The sequence below is a fragment of the Hyperoodon ampullatus genome (genome assembly GCF_949752795.1).
Source record: "Hyperoodon ampullatus genome assembly, chromosome: 4".
NCBI classification, from domain to species: domain Eukaryota; kingdom Metazoa; phylum Chordata; class Mammalia; order Artiodactyla; family Ziphiidae; genus Hyperoodon; species Hyperoodon ampullatus.
Genome location: NC_136917.1, coordinates 69,246,401 through 69,268,683, shown reverse-complemented (window position 1 = coordinate 69,268,683; position 22,283 = coordinate 69,246,401). Strand labels below are relative to the sequence as shown.

Below are 22,283 nucleotides of genomic sequence, written 5' to 3'. Positions count from 1 at the left end.
ACATTCGTAAAAAATAAATATATTTGGGTTTGAACTTCCCAGCAGGTGCCGCAGGAACACCATTGACTGGGCACTGAGAGAATGTACACCCTCAGGGAAAATGCTGCCTTTGCTCTGATAGGGTCAACTGAGTGTGTAATCTTGTTCTTGTTGAGAAGTGGCTGGGCATTGAAAAGCCAGGCCGTCTAGGAATAATTTTCCTACTAAGCCTTTTGAAATGTGTAACTGTGAGTCACACTTTTACATTTCTAACATGGCACTGAAAGTTAAATTGCTGTATTATAATCAAGCTGTTATCAGTTGGCTTGATAGTCAAGCCCGAGAAACCTCAGCTGCTTTATGTGGCTGTAACACATTGATCTTTATTTACAGTCTTGAGACTCCAAGGAAATCGTACAGGTGGGCAGGGATTATTATCTCCATTTTACAGATTAGGAAACTGTCGCAGAGAGGCTGTGACTTAAAAAGAGGCATCAACCATGTTTTTTTTTTTTTTTTTTGACTGGATTAAACAATTAATAGAGGCTTCTTGGTATAGTAGAAAATGCCCTGGGTAGATAGAAAACCTACCTGTCATCTCTAGCCTCTACTATAAAAATACCAACTCTGGGAGGGCTGAAAGGTCCCTAGCGTGGTTCTTGATAAAACTGATTAATAAATATTTGTTTAATGAATAAGTGGAAGGATGTGGTTGTGGTTTATGCTCAGAAACTGCTTTTTGCAACTGTAGAATCTTCAGGTAACAGAAAAATATCAGAAGTTATTTTAAGGGACTGGAACATTTCCCTCTTCAAAAAGTGTCCACATTTGAGCATCTTTAAGTCTAGCTGGAAACAATCTTGTAGCAGCCATAGACCTAAAGAGATAGTTTGGTACAGCTTTGCTCAGTTGTTCTTTGAAACACCAGTAAAACAAAATAAAAACCCAAACATTTTCCCCTCCTCCCAAATTTTAAAAAAATTATGTAGGTTACTGTCTTTTGCCTACTATGGCCTGAAATTGCTGAGCTAAGATACTTTTGCCAAGTCTTTACCAGTTTAACTGTAAAAAAGAGAATAAATTTGTATAAAAATGAATATATTTGGTAATAGGCTCTGCCAGAAATGTGTCTTATTATATTCTAACTGTATTCAAAAGTTGCACTGTCTAGACAGTCTTGATTTTTCTTTATACAATGATAAGCACCTTTATTCAACATTGGAAAAAACATGATCATAAATCATTCTGAGCACTGCACAATCATCTTTCATGGGTATTAACATCCTTGTCCAGTGATGTCGCAAAGACCATCTACACTACCTTGTATACTTGAGATGAAAGTCTTATGGACTTAGTAACTGGGATGTCTGAAGAAAGAAGATAACTGACATTTTAGTGTAATGTGTACCTAAAGCATTTATCAATGAAAAGTGTGTTGGTGTGCCCATGATGAGGACGTACACAGAAAACAATACTGCACTCTCGGTTACAGAGCCAGTGAAAGCAGTGTTAAGGTTTCTAATTGTAATTTTTTAAAAGCTTGGATAAGTATTTTTTCCTAAAGCTTTACTGTTGTTTATCACTTTAAAAAATCTGTCTTCATCCTAGGTTGTCTCTAAAATACTGAAGAAAATTCTGGTGTTAGGGAAGAAACAACAGCTTGATTTTTTAAGAATTTTTTTTACTGAGAAATCATCAATAAGCCTAGCCTTTGTGTTTCAGTTGTATTTTTTTTAGGTCAAGCGGAGTATGAGTTATGACCTTTGATATGTAAAGGGTAATTTAAATCAGTGAATTCAAAACAAGTTAATTTTTGGATATTGGAAACTGAAAAACTAAAATTTTAAGACGTGTATTGCAGAATAAATCTAAAATCAATTTACATTATAAAGGATTTTAATTATTAAGAACTTTATTTTTTTGATGGAAAAAATTTTTTAAATTTTATTTAACAACTTTTTATATTGGAGCATAGTTGATTAACAATGTTGTGTTAGTTTCAGGCATATAGCACAGTGATCCAGTTACACATGTATCTATTCTTTTCAAATTCGTTTGCCATTTATGTTACTACAGAATATTGAACAGTGTTCCTTGTACTATACAGTAGGTCCTTGTTGGTTATCTGTTTTAAATATAGCAGGGTGTACAAGTCACTCCCACACTTCCAATCCATCCCTCCCCCCTCCCCTTCCCCCCGCCCCCACTGGTAACCATAAGTTCGTTCTCTAAATCTGTGAGTCTAGAACGTACTATCTTTCCTATCAGATACCTTCTTTGATATTTAAGTGTCCACTGAAACCTTTAAGAATTAAAAACTAATCCAAAAAATAGAAACTGTTTCCCTCTCCTTTTCATTTAGAGGAAAGTTGTTTGTAGTACACTGACAATTTCTTTTTTCTTATTTGGTAAGAATTGGAGTAGTAAAAGTAATGAACTATAAAAGTGGCAACATCAGTATTTTACACACAGGGCTGATATTGAGAGGGGAGGTCTGATCCGGAAAAGTATGGGAGCCGTCACTTACTACTTACCACATACAGATGGTGTTTAAAGCTACAGGTCTGGTGAGATGACCATAGGAGAAACAGAGAGAGTGAAAAAAAGAGATGGGTCTAAGACCAAGCATTGAAAGGACTCTTACCATTTAACTGCTGGGTGGAAGAGGCTAAGAGAGTGTGGTATTTCAAAAAAAGTTTGAAGAAAGAGGGAGTTGTCAACAGTATCATGAGCTGTTTCAAAAGTCCTTTGAGACAGGGACTAAAAACTGTACATTAGATTTATTAGATTTGGTAGCAGAGAAGTCCTTGGATGTCTTAAAACTATTCCAGTGTTGTGGCATGGTGAAGCCAGGTTGGTGTGCATTGATGAATGTGGGGTAGTATTTCAGCACGTTTGGCTGGACATTTGGAGGTGAGGTGTGTGGTGTGCAGCAAAAAGGTAACTACGGTTAGAGGACAAAGAATGATCAAGTTAAGGTAGAAATTTGAATATACAAGGGAGAGTATCCACAGTGCAGAAATTCTCCTTTTCTCTACTCCCTGCAAAGAAATAAATGACCATGGAAACCAGAGTTCCTTTTCATTCTTATATTTTCTGTATTCTCAGAAAAATGCTCAGCTACTCAGGTTTTCTTTCCCAAAGTTTCTCTTTTCATTCTTTTTCCATAGCTTCACCCACTAGCTCTTTACCCCTGGCCCCTCTCCTAATTTCCAGTCATGAATTTTTTAACAGCCTGGTGGAACTCTTTATGGCTTCTCAAATTCAGTATGTCCAACTGAATTAATCATTTTCTTTTTAGACTGATATAATTTATTAGTATCTCTATTTGTTTCATTAAGAAATCCTTCCAGTTACTGAGGGTCTTCCTCTCTGTGTTTTCCGTTGTTTCCTCTGTCTCTTCCTCTCTTCCCCACTCTTGTTCTCATGCCCAGTCTTTTTTTTTTTTTTTTTTTTTTTAATTTATTTTTGGCTGCGTTGGGTCTTTGTTGCTGTTGCGTTGACCGAGGGCTACTCTTCGTCGCGGTGCACGGGCTTCTCATTGCGGTGGCTTCTCTTGTTGCAAATCACGGGCTCTACGCGCGTGGGCTTCAATAGTTGTGGCTTGCGAGCCTTTAGAGCGCAGGCTAAGTAGTTGTGGCGCACGGGCTTAGTTGCTCCGTGGCATGTGGGATCTTCCCGTACCAGGGCTCGAACCCGTGTCCCCTGCATGGCAAGCGGATTCTTAACTACTGCACCACCAGTGAAGTCCCTCAGGGGCAGTCTTAATCCTTGCTTTGTAGACTCAGATTCACAGTGCTACTTTTTGAAAGATTATTTCCCCAAATAAATTTAAATTAGTTTGTTCCACCTCATTTAATATGGTGTTATCCAAAAAATCATGTTGTTATTTTTGACATTGTATTCATTATGTGAAAAACAGTAACAAACACAAACCCTTCATTTCTCTGAAAATGGTAGGTACATTGAAGATTTTATTTATGTACTTTTCTATCAGTATAATTTATAGTTCATAATTGTATATGTGAAATTTTCCTGGTAATAAGATTTGTGTACAATATTTTGTGTTTGTATGTGTAGATAAAACGCCATACTCAACAATTTCCTTATTTCTCCGAAACTAATGTATTTATAGAAACAAAATGTATTCTACCTTGGTTTCCTGTTATTTCAGGAAATAAATATAAACCCAATTTTATTTAACTTAAATCTATTGATCGAAATATAAAAAATAACATACTCAATTGATTTTAATTTTTGAATTGTATTTTAAATATTAATAACACTTTTTAAAATAGAGCTATTGGAACATGATGAGGAAGTTAAACTTAAATTTTATTTGGATTCATCTTTGTTTTAAAATATGTTATACATGCAGAAAAATCTTACTGTGTTTTTTGAATATAATTGTTCATAGTATAGTGGAAACTGGTATAATTATTGCTAGATCTTCAACTTTCAGGTGTAATTCTAATAAATACAGCAAAAATATTAAGACGCCTGCCTGCTTCTGAATTATTAAAAAGACATGCACATCAGAATTTAGCCTTGGAGAAAGTAGCCTATTAAGTACACACATCTTTAGTTTTCTTTTAATAGAGATGGGAATAGAAATATCTCTCTGTGTATAATTATAGGCATTGTATTTTCTTGTGTATTATTATAGGCATTATATTTTCTTGTAATACTTGCAGGTTATATAATATTTTATGTTATTTTATAACTGAAGAGCACCAAATATCCTAGAGTGAAATCTAAGGAACTTCTGTCTACTTTAAAGTTGATTGAGTTAATAGGCAAACATTTTTGTTCTGGCTTTATTTGAATAATTGAACAGTTGAGCCATCAATTCTCTTTTTTTTCTTTTTTGGGGGCAGCGTTTGGGGAATTCAACAGTGATGTCCTACTGTATAGAACATAAACAACAGTGGACGTAAAGCCAAAGTGGGTTGCTGAGCTACACAGGCCCCTGATTACATTTTTTCCTGTTTGTACATATTTCTAACACGTTTAACTATTACTTGTTTCCATCTTTATACCAAATTCTAAGCACGAAAGAGGGATAAAAAATAGACACATGGACTAAAATGAGTGACAGTTTGCAGACTGATACAAAAGAAGAGGTGGGAAAGACGACCAGCAATAGTCATTGCAAAAAGTATTTCATGGCCCAGCAATTATTCTAGGTATATACCCAGGATAAGTGAAAAACACATGTCTACACAAAAACTTGTGCACAGATATTCACAGCAGCATTATTCATAATAGCTAAAATGTAGAATAGGCCCAAATGTTCATCAGCAGATGAACAGATTTTAAAATGGGGTATATCCATAAAACAGAATATTATTTGGCAATAAAAAAGTGATATGTACTATAACATGGATGAACCTTGAAAACGTTATGCTAAGGAAAAGAAGCCACACACAAAGGCCACATGTTGTATGATTGCATTATTCCATTTATATGAAATATCAGAAGAGCAAATCCATAGAGACAGAAAGTCAGTAAGTAATTGCCAGGAGCTTCAGAAAAGGGGAAATGGAGAGTGACTGCTCACGGGTGTGGAGCTTCTTTTGGGATGATGGAAATGTTCTAAAATTGACTGTGGTGATAATTGTACAACTTTGTGAATATACTAAAAATCATTGAAATATGCACTTTAAATGGGTGAGTATGTGAATAAGAGCTCAGTAAGGCTGTTTTAAAAAGTATAGAAGATTGGGGTGATTACAGAATTTTTATGAAGTGTCTTATATGCCATGAGCCTGGGGCATCCTTTTTAAAGTACAATAACCATTTGATACAGTAGACAGTAGTTATGAAACTGTGCTGTAAGGGAAATTATTATGATTTATTTCTCTTAGGATCTGTTTTTAAAAGTTTGTGAGCTATCAGAATTAGTCAACATTAAAGTTCATTTTTAAGTTCTTAGTAATCTTAAAATGAGTTACTTTCCATGTATTTCATGTAGTTGAAGTTATAGCTATGTCTTTTAGTGTAAACTTGGAGATAAGTTTTTAAAATTTGATTATTTAAAAGAGCCTAGGTAAAATAATTTCAAAAAATATACTTAAAGAAATTACTGCATCTAACTTATACTGTTTCTTCTATTGCTTAAAAATCTAAGAATTTGCAGTAGGTACATTATAAAAATATGGAATATAAGAGCTGATCTAGGTTGATAGCACTTTGAAAAGCCATATAGCAATAATGCATTAAGGGAATTAAATGAGTCTACTTGGCTAACAGAAGTCAAAGAAAAAAAGGAAGTTTGGATTATTACATAGTTTTTTCTCTGTTGTAACACAGAACTTGCTGCAGCTCATTTCTATGAAAAAAATTATATTCAGAATTCAGTAGAGGGTATAACCACTGAAAATGATTTCTTAAAAAAGTATTGTAGGAAATCTAGATCACAGTGATCAGGGTTAAATGATAATTAATTTAGTTGGCTCTTTTTCATTTAAAGAATGAATGTTTGAAATACAGCTGTACTTTGTTCCCTGCTGTTGAGATATGGGTAGAGGAAGAACTATGGGGCTAGTGTTAGGGACAGGATTCTAGATCTAGAACATTTTCTATTTCCCAACACCCTTCCACCCTTCGTGATCTGTTTAAGGCATTGCCACTGGTTTGGAAGTTTGTCATGTGCCTTGGGTGTGTTGAGAGCCATGGAGAGAAGGAGAGAGAGAATGTAAAGAAGAAAAGCTAAGAATGATAGAATCAGACATGAAACATAAAAGCCTTAGAAGGAAACACTAGTTGTGAAAATGCATTGTGTCAACCAGTTCACATCTGAATCTGAGAAAAATTGGAAAGAATGAAGAGTGCTGAGTGACTGAACTCAGGAGTGAGTAAAGGCAGGAGTTAGGGGTGAATCTTGCGATCCACGGAGTCCCACTGTCAGGGACTATAAAGGGAAAACTGTTCACTGGTGACGAAGAGGAGTTTTATATTGTTAACACTGAAAGTCCAGATAGGGGAAGGGTGGCATCCAGGCAATATAAAGTTGTGGCTGGAGAGACAAGGTCTGAATTGACTGACCTGGTTAGCCTGTACTTAGAAAATAGTATTCTTTGTGTTCTCCAGATACCACCAAAATGTAATTAAAATTTTAAATTATTAAAATGGGTTTCATGATAATTAAATTTTTAAAACTCAGTCCTTAGGTAAAATATTCAGAAACCCTTGATTCTTGTAAATACACTAAGTGTATTTAGTGATTTTTTTTTATCAGGTGATTTTAAATTTTAAATAATTCTTAAGCATAATTCACATTTCCTCTTACAACCAGGAACCTTTTGAGGATGGCTTTGCAAACGGGGAAGAAAGTACACCAACCCGAGAGGCTGTGGTCACATATACCGCGGAAAGTAAAGGAGTTGTGAAGTTTGGCTGGATCAAGGGTGTGCTAGTATGTACCTATAGACTTTATTTTAGAGTTACACATTTCTGTTTATTATACAATCTTCCTAATATCATCATTCTCGAGATAATGCTTTCTCCTTTTTAAACTGTTTTATCTGATTGTTATGGAGGAACAAATTAATAACTTGTACCTCCTTTCCTTGTGGGTATTAAATTCAGTGAAGTAAATATATTTATTAATTTAATCAAATTATATTTGATTACTTCTAAGTTATATTTTATAACCTCTTCTGAATCTCACATATTGTCACTTTTCAAACATTAAGTATGAAGCTATTAAATTGATGAGAGCAACACAATCAAGAAAGCTGGGCAGGTAATATAGCTGAAATATGCCTGCTTCCTTTCCTGCTACTGTATTGTCTTTTGAAGAGAAATGTATAGATGTTAACAAGCAACAGAATAAAGGAGAAATAAGTGTTGAGATCACTTCAGTAGACAGGTTTAGGTGATTAAGGTTCAGATTTACTTTTTTTTTCTGTGTTTGAATAGGCACTAAGATCTGACTGGAGTAGAGAGTCTCATTGGGACTTTGGAAGCACTAATTTAGAGTTGTATTGACATTTAGGGGAGAAGTAGAGGGAAAAATACGAGTTCTAGTAGTGATTTTATTGTCTAATCAGTAGAGTGTATTTTAAGCTCTGAGTTGTATTGTTTGCCTATTCTTAGATTTTACCATTTTGGAAGACTATATTCTATGTACGAGCATAATAAATAAAAGTAAAAATAAATTGAGGATGCTGTCTTACAAAGAGTAGGTTTTCGAAAGATGTGTGAACAGTTGGCGTTTTGTGTTGACAGATATTACATAATACTTAAATACGCTGTAGAAATCATGAAGTGAAGACGTTATAAAAGAATAAGTAAAAAACTGACTTGCATTCATAAGGGGGAGCATAAACTCCTTTTTTTAGGGCTGAAGTCTTAAAATATTCCTTGTGCCTTTCTTGTTCTTTTGCTTCTGCTGCTTCAGATAAATGTGTGTGTATAAAGTACATACACACACATATACTCATATATTACATTATACTTATACTTTAATTAGCTCACATTTAAGCTCTCAATAAAGCTCTTTAAAAAACTGTTAAAGGGTGGGATAAGAGATTTGAAAGGACCTTCTGTAGTTTAAAATGTATATTATCCTACTATTGGCTACTTTAGCATTTACTGTGTATTTAATTACTTTTCATCTGTGACTTGGCCTCTTTTTCTAGGTACGATGTATGTTAAACATTTGGGGAGTAATGCTCTTTATTAGATTGTCATGGATTGTGGGTCAAGCTGGAATAGGTAAGTGAAGTGACATACTGCTTGATTCATTTGAGAATGAATAGGGAAAGGGCTGTGTGCATGTGTAGTCTCTGAACCTCATAAAATTCAAGCAGTTGGAATCATTCTACATTATGTTCTCCTTTGTATCAGACTGTTGTCTTAATGTCACTTTTTTCATAATTCTGATTTGATCTAATATGAGATAAAAGTAAGATAATTTATAGATTATAATGTAAATTCAGTATACTTAGACTAACCAGTTCTAGATGTGGCAGGTTTAAATGAGAGTGTAAGTATTCTCAAGTCTCTTTTCTTTTTTGCTAAAGGTCTGTCAGTCCTTGTAATAATAATGGCCACTGTTGTGACAACTATCACAGGATTGTCTACTTCGGCAATAGCTACTAATGGATTTGTACGAGGAGGTAAATTCAGTCTTTTTACATCATCAGCATTGGATTACTGACACTAAATAAATTGAGATTTAAAAATATCTCTAGTTATTTTTTACCTTAAAGAAGCAACATATCAGGTTCTATATAGGCAAGAAAGTTGCTATCAAGTACTTTTTAACTAATATTTTGAATATAAAATTTTAAATTGATCCATACACAAACATGTATGCTTCAGATTGTTCAGGGTGTTCAGTGTGTTTGGTAGCAAGAATGGAGCTTCTAACTGGGTTTCTTCTCCACCAAGGCACCCCTTATTGCCTTCTCCCAGGCTTCAGCCCTTGGATCAGTGGTGTGCATCCTGCATTTGATTTGTATTGTACAGGTGTAACCTCGTTCCTCCCCACTGAAGGAAACTTAGGCAGAGTTCTTTCCTCATGGTCTAATAGCTTGTGTGAGTTACACCTGGGACTCTGAATCCATGCCCTGAACTCTAGCTCTCTTCTCTGGGTACCCTGGGGCCTATTTTATTGGAGCCCACAAGACCTGCCTTGTGAGGTTTTACTCTTCCCAGGGAGAACACCCAGGACACCAGGAGAATGGCCTTTGGACCCCTGAGAACAAGAAGAAAAGAAATCCATTTTCCAAACAAAAACTCGTCATTCAGCTGGAGTGAGGGGGAAGATCCTAAGAGAAAGAAGAGAGAATGTATATCAGCTCCTGTAAATTCATCATAGCAGATCAACTGAGAAAAGAATCTACCTGTTCCATCTGCCTCAACTATTTTGCAGATCTGTATTTGACATTATATACATGCAATTTCTGCTTTTTCTGCATTAGTACTTGGAGAAAGAAAGAACCAGATTGAGCTTTTCATTTTTCCCCAGTCATCTTCATATTTTTTTATATACCAGAGGATTCAGATCACTATGGCCCTAAGGGAAGCTGGTAGCTCACATCTATAGTTATGACTATGCTGATCCTGCATCACTGCTGGCTGAAGTTTTATATGTACCTGAATCCGGGTTGAGCAAATTGGGGTCCAAGATGTGGTTATGTCCAAAAATTAATCAGACAGTGCTGAGAGATTCTTGGTTTCTTGTGTAACTGGGTGCCCCATGCTTCATTTCATTCCACTGCTATTGGGGAATGGACATAGGAGGAGAAATGGGTTGGTGTGTTAGGTATTTGAGAGGATCAGCAAATCATAAAATTTCTCCTTGTCTTCAGCCCTTCAAATCTAGGTTGTAAGCCTCAAGGGGAGTGGGGCATGGACCCAGTGTCATCACAAACCCCATTCTGTTCTCTGAGTACAAACTTAAGGAAAGTATAGATTTTCCTGCATTGTGACTAAAAAGCCATTTAATGTTTCAATACTACCAGTAGTTTTCATATATTTTTATGAATACCTCAGAGACTTGTATCTAGTCTTCTGTCCTGGACACCAAGGAAGTATGAGATTATGGAGTGCATGAAGATGTGTCCCAGCAAAGTACCATACGTTGCAGTTTTGCCTGAGTTCCCTCAAAATGATAGTTCGCAGAGAGTAACTAACTATAGAGAAAAAAAAAATTGGATTATACAATTTGGAATTCTTCTGTTATCATTTGTTCATAAATGACAAAGTAAATACATTTGCTGAAATAATGAAACCTATAGAAAAAGAGAAAGCCATTAATTTAAAGAAGTGACCAAATGCTTTGAAGCTTTGCTAGAAGGCATTCATTTTTCACTTAGATCAGTTAGTGATGTTAGAAAGCTGGCTGATCCTTTATAGAATAATAAATGAGCTACATCATCTGCAGTGAAAGTTCCTGGAGATTCTTGCAATAAATGTAAACCCCTGTGTCTGTTCTCCATCTGCGTTGTAGACTTGGAGATCCCTAACAGGATTTATTTTGGTTTCTTGGAAAAACAGTATTTCCACAAGGGAGAAAGTAGATATAGGTATAAAACTGGTGAGATTACATTGTATTCTGTATTCATGGTTCTAAATTGAAAGTATCAGTATGACTCACACATTTTATCCCCAAAGTATATATTTCTTAGCTCTGTCCACAAAAATCACCTGTAACAAATGACCAACCCAGTATCAGTGAATACCCTTAGTGCCCACATTGTGTATTTCCATTCAAAGGAACCAGGGAACCTTGGAGAAAGCATTGATTCCAGATCTGGATAGGAAATGTACTAGAGAAGTCTAGACATCTTTTCACATCAAAAAGTAAAGAAGGTAACAAAGCCTACTTGTTTCACGTCAAAAGGACCAAGGAGCCAACTTGAAGAAACTAACACTGACTTAAATTTGGATAGAACAGCAATACTACTACTAATAGTAACTGATTTAAATGAAAACATAAAATCCCTAGGTTCACAGACATCACTCACACACAAAAATCTCATTTTCACCTTTGAAGAATGCTAGAGAACTAAAACTTATTTTGAAAATTGATAAAGAATCTAGTGTGAATCAAGTTTTCTGAGTGAAAACTCCTTACCTGAACTCATTGTAAGCAAAAAATTGATAAGAGATTTATCCTTTGGGTAATTATTCTACAAAATAAGTGAAGAAGAAAAGGGAATATTCCAACTTTGTAAATGCTTTACTTAATAAGACTACCTGTGAAATATCGAATATGAATCACATCATGCCTATAGCTTCAGGAAGCATAGAGTATTCAGGGGAGAGAGGAACTTACTAAATAACACTATAGGATGATGACAGTAAATGCCAGACTAGGAATCTCTCTGGAACAAGGAATCCTTGTTCAGTAAAATTTTCCAAGGAGCAAAAAACAGAGAGAGGGAATTACAGTTTAAAACAAACTTTAAGAGACTTAATGTATAGATGCATTTTATTTGCTGTTCTTCACAATAAGCTTTTTATCTTTTAGTAATATGGGACCAAGGGTGCCTACATTGGATGCCCTCTAGCCCAACCACTGAGGACTTAATTTGTCTTCCTTCCTTGAAAGGGCTGCGTAAGAGGAGAGCAGTAGAGCTAGAGCTATCTGGAGGGTCAGGGTGCAAAGACTTAGATAGGAGAAATGGAAGGATACTACGGGAACAGAGATGTCTGGAGACCCATCTTAATTTTCTGTGGACTGAAAGTTGACTATTAAGGGCATTAACAAGGAAGTATTTTACTCAAAATATTGCTGAGAGGTTGTGGCTGCTCTCTTTACTAATTTCTGTCTGAAGAGCCCTTTTTTAAACTTGAGTGCGTAGTTATTAATATAAAGAACTATTTTGAGGTAGTGCTTGACATTTTAATTTGTTTTATTTATCTTGACTCTTAACGGAATTGACATGTATTTTTATATTAACACTGAATAATATTTTATTCTTGTTTTGTGAGGTATATTTCCAACTCCATGTAAGTGTGTGAAATGTGTACTTTTCCTAGTGTTTGTGTGATTTATGCCACAGCTATTTAATGTTACTAAATAGCCTTAACGTTGGCTTTAACAGTACATTTTAGAGATTAAACAGGTACCAATCTAGAAAAGTGTAGTTTTTTAAAAAATATAAATTAACTGTCAACTTGTGAACAAATGTAATAGTGTCCAATTATGAAGTCTAGGATAAAAATAATATGGAAATATTCAGGATTTCTGGGGGAAAAGTCAAAACTTAGAAAATACAAGATTCTGAGTTTCAGTCTTGATTAGACTATAGTAATATGGGGGGTTGCTATTTAAAGCTACTGGTGGCAGGTTAGAGAACCATCCCCTACGTCCTCTGCCTCTACAGAATAAAACTAGCACCAGCAACTAGCTGATGGAGTCACTGGCATACTCCCTGCCCTAGCAAACAAATTCAGGCTCTACAGATTATTGCACCTTGGAGCCCAGAGCTCTTTCCTGTTCTGCAAATCCTCCCAGTGTCCTTGAGATCTTGGATTTTACAGAATTTCCTTGGACTGCAGAACCTTGCAACAGGTTCTGCAACTTAGATGGCGCTGGCCAGTAGCCACTGTCACTCAGGTCTGCATTTCCTAGATTTCACAGACCAGAGTCTCTTCTGTTCTCAGATAATTAACCTCTGAATATCAACTCATCTGTGAAATAGAGGACAACCACAGGCAACCTTTTATAAGATGGAAATGTAAATTCTGCTTGTGGATTATAGTGTATTATGTGAACTGAGCAATAGAAGGGAACAGTTCTTCAACCACTTTCTGGTTTGGAGTATTAAAAACAGAGGTCAGTACACTTTCACATAAAAGCCCAGGCTACATCAAATTTGTGATGGGCAGTTCTGAGAATCTAAAGTCAATAGAAATCTGCGTGACTAAGATCAAATTTTTATATTCCTTGTATTTCAGTCAATCAACAGATAATTGTTGAGCACTTGGTGTCAGGCACTGGGTTTGTAACAATGCGAGCCAGACAAGACCCTATTTTCTTGGAGCTTATGTTCAGATAATAGTGACAGTTATTTTTTGAGATCTAACTGCTAGGCATGGTACCATGGTCTTTGAAATACATTGTCTGATGTCATACAACATTGATGTTGCATTATGCAAAAATGAAACAGCCTTTTTTTTAAACAAAATTAAATTTTAGGCAAATTCTACTGGTAAACCTTTTAAAAATGTCTGCAATATGTCAGAATTACCTTCACATACTGGTGTCTTTTTCTTTTCTCTGAAATAATTGACCTCCTCACTTTTGTATATAGGTAAAGCCAAACCATTGGAAGTGAGGAAAAACTAACATTTTTCATATTTTGTAAGTGACAGAAAGTCTCTGTATTGGTAAAAAATCAGATTATCATTGATTGTCAGATTTTTTTGTTTAGCCCATTGTATAACTTTATCAGTTCCTATCATTACCAACCAAGGAGTTGTAAATTAGATTTCAGCTCTTTCCTTTTATTGCTAAATTATTTCAAATTGTAGTTTTTCAGATCAGTAAAATGTTTGAAGAAGCTGTAAAAAGCAGTTCTATAACAGTTGGGACTTCCCTGGCGGTCCACTGGTTAGGACTCCTTACTTCCACTGGTTCGATTCCTGGTTGGGGAACTAAGATCCCGCATGCTGCGTGGCCAAAAAAAAAAAAAAAAAAAAGAATAAAAGCAGTTCTATGACTGTTGTATTATGAGTTATTAGACTTAAACATTAACATTGTGTTTTCAGTTCAGTAAAGCACTACTTATGCACCACAAGTAACTCAAACGTGAATCTGGCAAGTAATTGTAAATAATTTGGCTTGGGTTTTCTCTTTGCCTCATTTGGTGACCTTTCAATTTTGCCAGTCTTTAATGATTAAAAATACTTTAACCTAGTTCCCGAATTGTCTGCTGCAGAATTAGAGCTACATGTCTTTGATTTTAAAGTTTAACATATTCAAGTGATCAGTCACAATGATAACATAGTACCGAATTATGGTCTGAAGATTACATGTTTGTCACTTCGCCTTTTCCTGTTTGGCTTCATAATGGCAACGGAATAGAGGAAATTTACTGAATGTTAACAGGCAGATTCCTTGTTGTGTATTTGTTAGCCAGGGTATTAGGATATATTTTCTAGAACAATAACTAAAATGGGTTGTGAATCCATTTGGATCCATCGTCACCCCATAGCATTCCTAAAGTTGTTCCTCAGAATTTTATACAAGGTGTCTTTGAATAAACTGTTAAGTGAGTGTACAGAAGTAGGTAGCTTACTGCTCTGACAAATAAAGGATTCTGGAGTATTTGCTAATGATACCAGGTGAACTCTGAAGAGTAATTGCTGAATAGTTTTCTTTCTATACTCAAATCTTTTGCCCAGTGTTTTGGAGGGTATTTATTGAGTTTATTTTATTGTGGTTTCTTACTATTGAGTTTTGAGTTCTTTATATATTTTGTATACAAGACCTTTGTTGGTATATGATTTGCATTTTACCTTGTATCATGTATGTATTAGTCTGGGTTCTCCAGAGAAACAGAACCAATAGGAAGTGTACATAGGTAGAAAGAATTATTGGAAGGAGTTGAGTCATGTGATTGCAGAGGCTGGGAAGTCCAAAATATTCAGAGTGAACCAGCAGTCTGAGGACTCAGGAATGAGCTGATGCTGCAGTTTAATCTGAAGGCCATCAGGCTGAATATCCAGGAAGGGCCTGAGTTCACATGTGAAGGCTATCTACTATAGAATTCTCTTTTGTTGGAGAGGGGGTGTCTGTCCTTGTTCTATTTAGGCCTTCAGTTGATTGAATGAGGCTCACACAAATTATGGAGGGCAATCTGCTTTACTCATAGTCCATCAATTTATATGTAAATCTCAGCCCAACACCCTCACAGAAACATCTAGAATAATGTTTGACCACATATCTGGGCTCCAGGGCCCAGCAAGATTGACACAAAATTAACCATCACATTGTCACTTTGCAAAACTAACTGTTTAAAACTGGAGCTTATTACCTTTCAGACTTTATTAAATTTTAAATGTGTTCATTTTTCTACCTCGTAGTTGTAGTTTGTATTTTAAATTGAATGGCCTTCAAGCTACTCTTTGAAAGAAATTCATTTTGATAGAAAATGTGTGTCGAAGTTTGGTTTTGTTCAGAGATTGTTACCCACAACCTTGAGTCACTGAGGATGTCCTAGACCACATGCTTGCTGTGATTTTTCAGCATCACAATGGACAGTAAGATTTGTTGTCCAACTTTTGTCTAAGAGTGAGCATTAGTTACAATAAATGAAGATGAAATAGTCCAAAAGAAATTAACTTGGAGTTGAACAGGTTTGTTAGTGTTTCTAAAAATTCAAATATTTTTCACATTAATATGAAACATTTAGTCCACCTTAGCACACAGAGCCATATGGTGCTAATTGAGCCATGTGTGATTTATTTTTATTTTTATTGAGATATAATTGACATACAGCACTGTACAAGTTTATAGGGCATAAAATGACTTGACTTATATATGTTTTAATAATTACCACATTGTTTAGTGAACATCCATCATCTGTTATAGATACCAAAGGGAAAATTTTTTTTTTCTTCATGATGAGAACTTTTAAGAGCCACATGTGGTTTAAGAAATGTCTGTTTTGTGGCATAGTTATTAGACAAACATCCAGAGTGCCTGGTCAAACTTTAGTAAATACTGCTCCTACCTTCCTGCGTATAGTTGTTTGGGTTTTTTATCTTTGTGCATATTACTTTAAAGGTTCTATGTAGTTTGAGTTGAAGTCAGTTGTTGTGAGTATTCGTGAAAGCTGTATCTGATAATGCCCCTTTCCACAAATCTCCTTTTGAAGTCTAACATATATGATTACTTCCTGCTATCTCATTTTGACTATGGTGCAATTTAAAAAATGTTAGTTGTTGACAGTTGATTTATAGCGTATTAAATAAGCATTATTGAAGTAAAATTCACATGTAGTGAAATGCACAGGTTTTAAGTTTACAGTTCTGTGAGTTTTCATAAGCATGTAAACCTGCGTAACATCTAGCTCAATCAAAATACGGAATATTTCCATCACACTGGAAAGTTTCTTGACAATCAGTTCCTCACTGGTAGCCCAGGCTGGATTATATAGAAGGTACTCTTTTTATGTCTCATCTCTTTCACCTAACGTAATGTTTTTGGAATACATCCATTTTAGTAGTTTGTTCATTTTTGTTACTGTGTAGTATTCCATTTTATCACTATAAAATTTGTAATAGTAAAAAAATGTGTTTATTTAGTGCTTATTGATGGACATTTGGGCTATTTTTTAGTATGAGGTTATTATGAATAAGCTGACATGAACATTCTTGTACAAGTCTTTGTGGTTTTGTATGTTCTTGTTCATTTTGGGACAGTACCTAGGAATGACTTCTTGATTCATGGGGTAGGTATACTTTTCATTTATAAGAAACTGCCAAGTGATTTTCCACAGTGGTTGTACCATTTTATACTCCCATCAGCAATATATGAGACTACCAGTTTTTCCACATTCTTGCCAACACTTGTTACAGCTTTCTAATTATAGCTGTGTTTACGGAGGTTTAATAGTGTCTTACCACCACTGCATTTCCCTGATGATTAATGATGATGATGATAAGCATCTTTTCATGTGCTTGTGACCACTTGTATATCTTATCTTGTAATATATTCATATCTTTGGCCAGTTTTTAAAGTGGGTTATCTTTTTGTTTCTGATTTGGAGGAGTTTTAAAAAATATATTCTGGATACAAGTCTTATGTCTAACATGTGTATATTTTTCCTGGTGTGTGACTTGCATCATCTTTTTTTATCGTTTTCTAAATCATGTCTTTTGAAGAGGAAACATTTACCATTTTGAGGAAGCCCAGATTCTCAGATTTATTTATGTGTCTATCTATTTATATTATTTATTGACTAGTGCTTTTATTGTTCTGTCTTGAAATCTTTGCTTATCCCAAGGTCATGATGATATTTCCCTATGTTTTCCCTTAGAATCTTTATAGTTTGTTTTTAGATTTTTAACTATGAATAGCCTCACATTATGTGAGACAGAGATTGTTCTTCTCTCCCCTACTTTTATCCCCCCCATATAGATAGCCACTTCTTCCAGCATCATTTGTCAACCAACTATCTATTCCATGTTGAATTAGTTTTGGTACTGTTGTTGAAAAATCAGTTTTCTGTGTATTGTCTGTATTGTATCCTGTTCCACTGATTTGTTTGTTTATTCTCTTATGCCAGTTATTCTAAGACTACCCTGTTTTGATTGTTTAGCTTTATAAGTCCTAAGTCTTTCAACTCTGTTCTTTTTCAAAATTGTTTTGGCTCTTCTAGGTTCTTTGTATTTCCATATAAATTTTTGAATTAGCAATATCAATTTCTACAAAAACAAAAAACCTTGCTGGGGCTTTGGAATTTCACTCTTAAAAAATCTTTTTGGGAAGAATGGTCATGTTAACAATATTGAATCTTCCAATCTCTAAACATGCTATATCTCTCCATTTATCTAGGTCTTAGGTTCTCTCAGTAGTGTTGTATATTTTCAGTATACAGGTCTTGCATGTTTTGTTTGTTAAATTTGTTAAATTTACCCATCAGTCATGTTTTTCATCTGGTAAGTGGTATTTGTAAATTTCATTTTCCAATTTTTTTTTATGATTGTGTATAGAAATGCAATAGACTTGCATATCTTGGTTCTCTATTCTGTGACTTTGCTAAACATAAACAGTCATGTCATCTGTGAACAGAGATGGTTTATACTCTTTCTTTCCAATCTTTAGTATTTTCCTCTCTCCCTCTCTTTTTTCACACTGTTCAATTAGGTAGGACCTCCAATACCATGGTGAATAGAAGTGATGAGAATAAACATCCTTGCCTGTTCTCAGTTTTAGAGGGATTGAGTTCAATATATCACTATTAAGATGTTAACTATGGAGCTTTGGAAGATGTCATTTGTCAGATTGAGACAGTTCTATTTCTAAATTGCTGACAATGTTTATTATGAATGGATGTTGAATTTTGTCATGATTTTTCTACATCTGTTGAAATGGTTATATGGGTTTCTTCTCTTATTCTGTTATTATCACAAATTATATGATATTTTGAATCTTAATAACCTAGCATTTGTGGCATAAACCCCACAAAGATCAAAGATATATTTGGTCAAAGATATTATGCTTTCTGCTACTTTTTACTTGCTAACATTTTGTTAAAGATTTTTGAATCTATGATCATGAGGAATATTTGTCTAAAATTTTCTTTTTTTTGTAATAAACTTTGTCAGGTTTTGGTGTTAGGATTACGCTTAACTCATAAGGGGTGTTGGCTAGTATTCCTTCATCCTCAGTTTTCTGAAACAGTTTTTGTAAAATTGATCTTATTTCTTCCTCAACAGTGGAGCTACCTGTACCTATGGTTATGTGTGTGTGTGTGTGTGTGTTTATTACAAATTTAATTTCTTTGATAGCTATAGGATTATTTCAGTTTACTGTTCTTGTTATAGTTTTGGCAGGTTTTTCAAGGAGTTTGCCTATTTTGGCCTTATTGATTTTTCTTTATTGTTTTCTGCATCAGTGGTTTTAACTCTTTATTATTTTTTTATACTTTAGGTTTACTTACTTTTTTCTGCTTTCTTAACATAGAAGCTTAGATCATTGATTTCACCTTATTTATTTCTAATTGAAGTATCATTTTTTTAATATAAGAATTTAAAACTATAAATTTCCCTGTAATTCCTGTTTTAGATATATCCCACTAATTTTGATATGTTTTCTTTTCATTATCATTCAATTCAAAATGCTTTTTAATTTCCCTGTGGTTATTCTTTTACTAGTGGGTTACTTAAAAGTGTGTTGCATAATTTAGAAATATTTAGGGGAAGTCTGTACATTTAATTTAACACTGTTGTGGTCAGTAATACTGTCTCATTTCAATTCTTTGAAATTTATAGTGACTTATTTTATGGCCAGTAATCATATGGCTCTTGATTAACCTAGTCAGTGTTTTGGTTGTTGATTTGAAATCTAGTGAGAGCTTCAGGGGCATGTGTCCCCAAATCAATGTGTAGTAATAATGGAACCCAGTGTATATAGTATTGTCATTACTTAAGTATCTCTCGTACCTGACTCATTGATGTCTTCTACACTCAGGAGACAGGGCATTTTATGGCCAAATTATGAGAGTCCATGAGAATATTTTTTCCTCCTATGTTTGCTTGAGCAGTAGATTTTTTGTAAATAAAATAGTTATTTTTTCTATTGTTGCCTCTTAATTCATCATAATTTTTTTCATACTCTTCAGCTTATTCAATGATAATAAAAAGGCTAATAATTTAATTATACCTACTGTACCGAGTAAGCACACAAGTCAGAGAGACCTGAGTTTAAGCCTACTTCTTCCCTTACTATTTGCATGACCTTGGTCAAGTTATTTAACTTCTCTAAGCTTTAATTTTCATATATGTAAATGGGAATGGTAATAGTACAGTTGTCCCTTGAACAACACATAGGTTAGAGGTGCTGATGACGCCTGTACAGTTGAAAATCCATGTATAACTTTGAAGTCTCCCAAAACTTAACTAATAAACTGTTGACCAGAAGTCTTGCAGATAACATAAACTGTCAATTAACACATATTTTGTATATATGTATTACATACTGTATTCTTACAATAAAGTAAGCTGGAGAAAATAAAATGTTATTGAGAAAATAAAATGTTATTGAATAAATCCTAGGGAGGAAAAGGTACATTTACAGTACTGTACTGATCCCATAAGTTTTACATCATCTGTTTGTAAGATGTATCATCTGTCACTACCTACATCAATATTGTCTTTTACAATACAAAACACTGTGTAGTGTATGTTACACATATTACTAACACTAGAGATAAATATGAAAAGATTCACTTTGCTGTACACCTGAAACTAACACAAGATTGTAAATCAGCTGTCCTCCCACAAAAGAATTTTTTAAAATACGAGAAATTAAAAAAACATTAAAAAAAGAGAGGCTAATGTGGAAAAAGAAATTTGTATTTATTTACAGGTATAACAATTCATACAATGATAACAAAGAGGCAGCAATATGATTGCTTTATTGTAACCCAGTATAATGATAGGATTGTGTCAGGATAGCCTAGCTTATACACTGAGTGAATCACTGTACAATTTTTATGGCATATAGCAAGTACAGTCATATTCATAATACAGTATTATAAACATTGTAACATTAAAAAAAACACTTATCTGTGATGATAGTTTCTCTAATTAGGAGGGGTGGGGGGAAATATGGCACATACTGAACGGTAATTAATTCTCTGAGAGCAAAGTTACATAAAACACTAAGAAAATTAACACATTAATTTTATATTAAATATCACTCAACTCATACCTATGTAAGGATAGACTGGTATCCACATATATTTTATGCATTCACGACATACGTAACCTTGTCTTAATCTTTTCAATATTTCTATGCTGTGTGATTCGTCTGTGAGATTTTTCAAATTGTCGCATATCTCCAAAAAGATTTTCAATATATTTGAAAAACATCCACGTATAAGTGGACCTGCACAGTGCAAACCTGTGTCGTGCAAGAGTCAATTGTACTTGCTAGAATTAAGTTAAAAATTTAATAAAATTTAAATTTAATAAAAATTTTAATTTAAGATACCACTCTATGCTGATTAGTAAATAGACCAGTCTTTCAGAGTAGTAGATCTTTTATACTATCTATTTTGTTGCTAAGGAAAAAAAGGGGGAGAAAGCTGCTCTTAAAACTGGTTACCTCTAGGATGCAGGAATGGAAGTGAGAAGAAAGGGCAGAGTACTTTTGCTTTTCATCAGGAATTTAAAGTATAGGACGATAAGCAGATGCTTTTATATTCTTCATGTGTAACTTTTTATTCTTAAAAAAAATTAAAATCTTTTAAAAAGTAATGAAACTGGGTGCTAGGTTTTAAGTTTAGGTATCCCAATTGGAAGAAGATTTTTAAATAGTCCTGAAGTGTCAGAATTTGTTACTTATATTCATTTCCCTTCCCATTATCTTTACTCATATAAAGAATATTCATATTTCCCTTCCCATTATCTTTACCCACGTTAAATGCCCCTTGCGATAGATATTTTTTCGGGGCTTCCCTGGTAGTGCAGTGGTTAAGAATCCGCCTGCCAATGCAGGGGACACGGGTTTGAGCCCTGTTCCAGGAAGATCCCACATGCCGCAGAGCAGCTAAGCCCGTGCACCACAACTACTAAGCCCACGCTCTAGAGTCCACGAGCCACAACTACTGAGCCCGCGTGCCACAACTACTGAAGCCCGCACGCCTAGAGCCCATGCTCTGCAACAAGAGAAGCCACCGTGATGAGAAGCACCAGTACCACAACGAAGAGTAGCCCCCGCTCGCGGCAGCTAGAGAAAAGCCTGTGCACGGCAACAAAGGCCCAATGCAGCCAAAATACAATTAAATTAAATAAATAAAATTTAAAAAGAAGATTTTTTTTTTAGTAATAGAAAGATTTGAAATTTCATAAAATCAAAACTTTAAACACATAACAAATGAATTCTGTGCTTTTATAGGCTCTCTTGGTGATATTTCTCATTCTGAAGTTTGTATTGTCAACTACTGAAACACGTGAATGGTTGACTGATTTCAATTAACCTTTTTTTTTTTTTTTTTTTTTTTTTTGCGGTACCGCGGGCCTCTCACTGTTGTGGCCTCTCCCGTTGCGGAGCACAGGCTCCGGATGCGCAGGCTCAGCGGCCATGGCTCACGGGCCCAGCTCTGCAG

The 22,283-nt window shown here is 34.7% G+C and overlaps 1 protein-coding gene across 2 annotated transcripts in view; it reads left to right on the top strand.

The window, feature by feature from the left end:
• The window catches only part of SLC12A2 (solute carrier family 12 member 2), a gene marked incomplete at its 3' end in the record, with an annotated part of 108,143 nt that overhangs the window by 20,648 nt on the left and 65,212 nt on the right, over positions 1 to 22,283 (top strand). For both annotated transcript variants that reach the window (XM_079702156.1, XM_079702155.1), the window contains exons 2-4: positions 7,277 to 7,396; positions 8,625 to 8,700; positions 9,009 to 9,104. In XM_079702156.1, the coding sequence (XP_079558282.1) occupies positions 7,277 to 7,396; positions 8,625 to 8,700; positions 9,009 to 9,104 (292 nt within the window). The remainder of the gene's footprint in view (positions 1 to 7,276; positions 7,397 to 8,624; positions 8,701 to 9,008; positions 9,105 to 22,283) is intronic.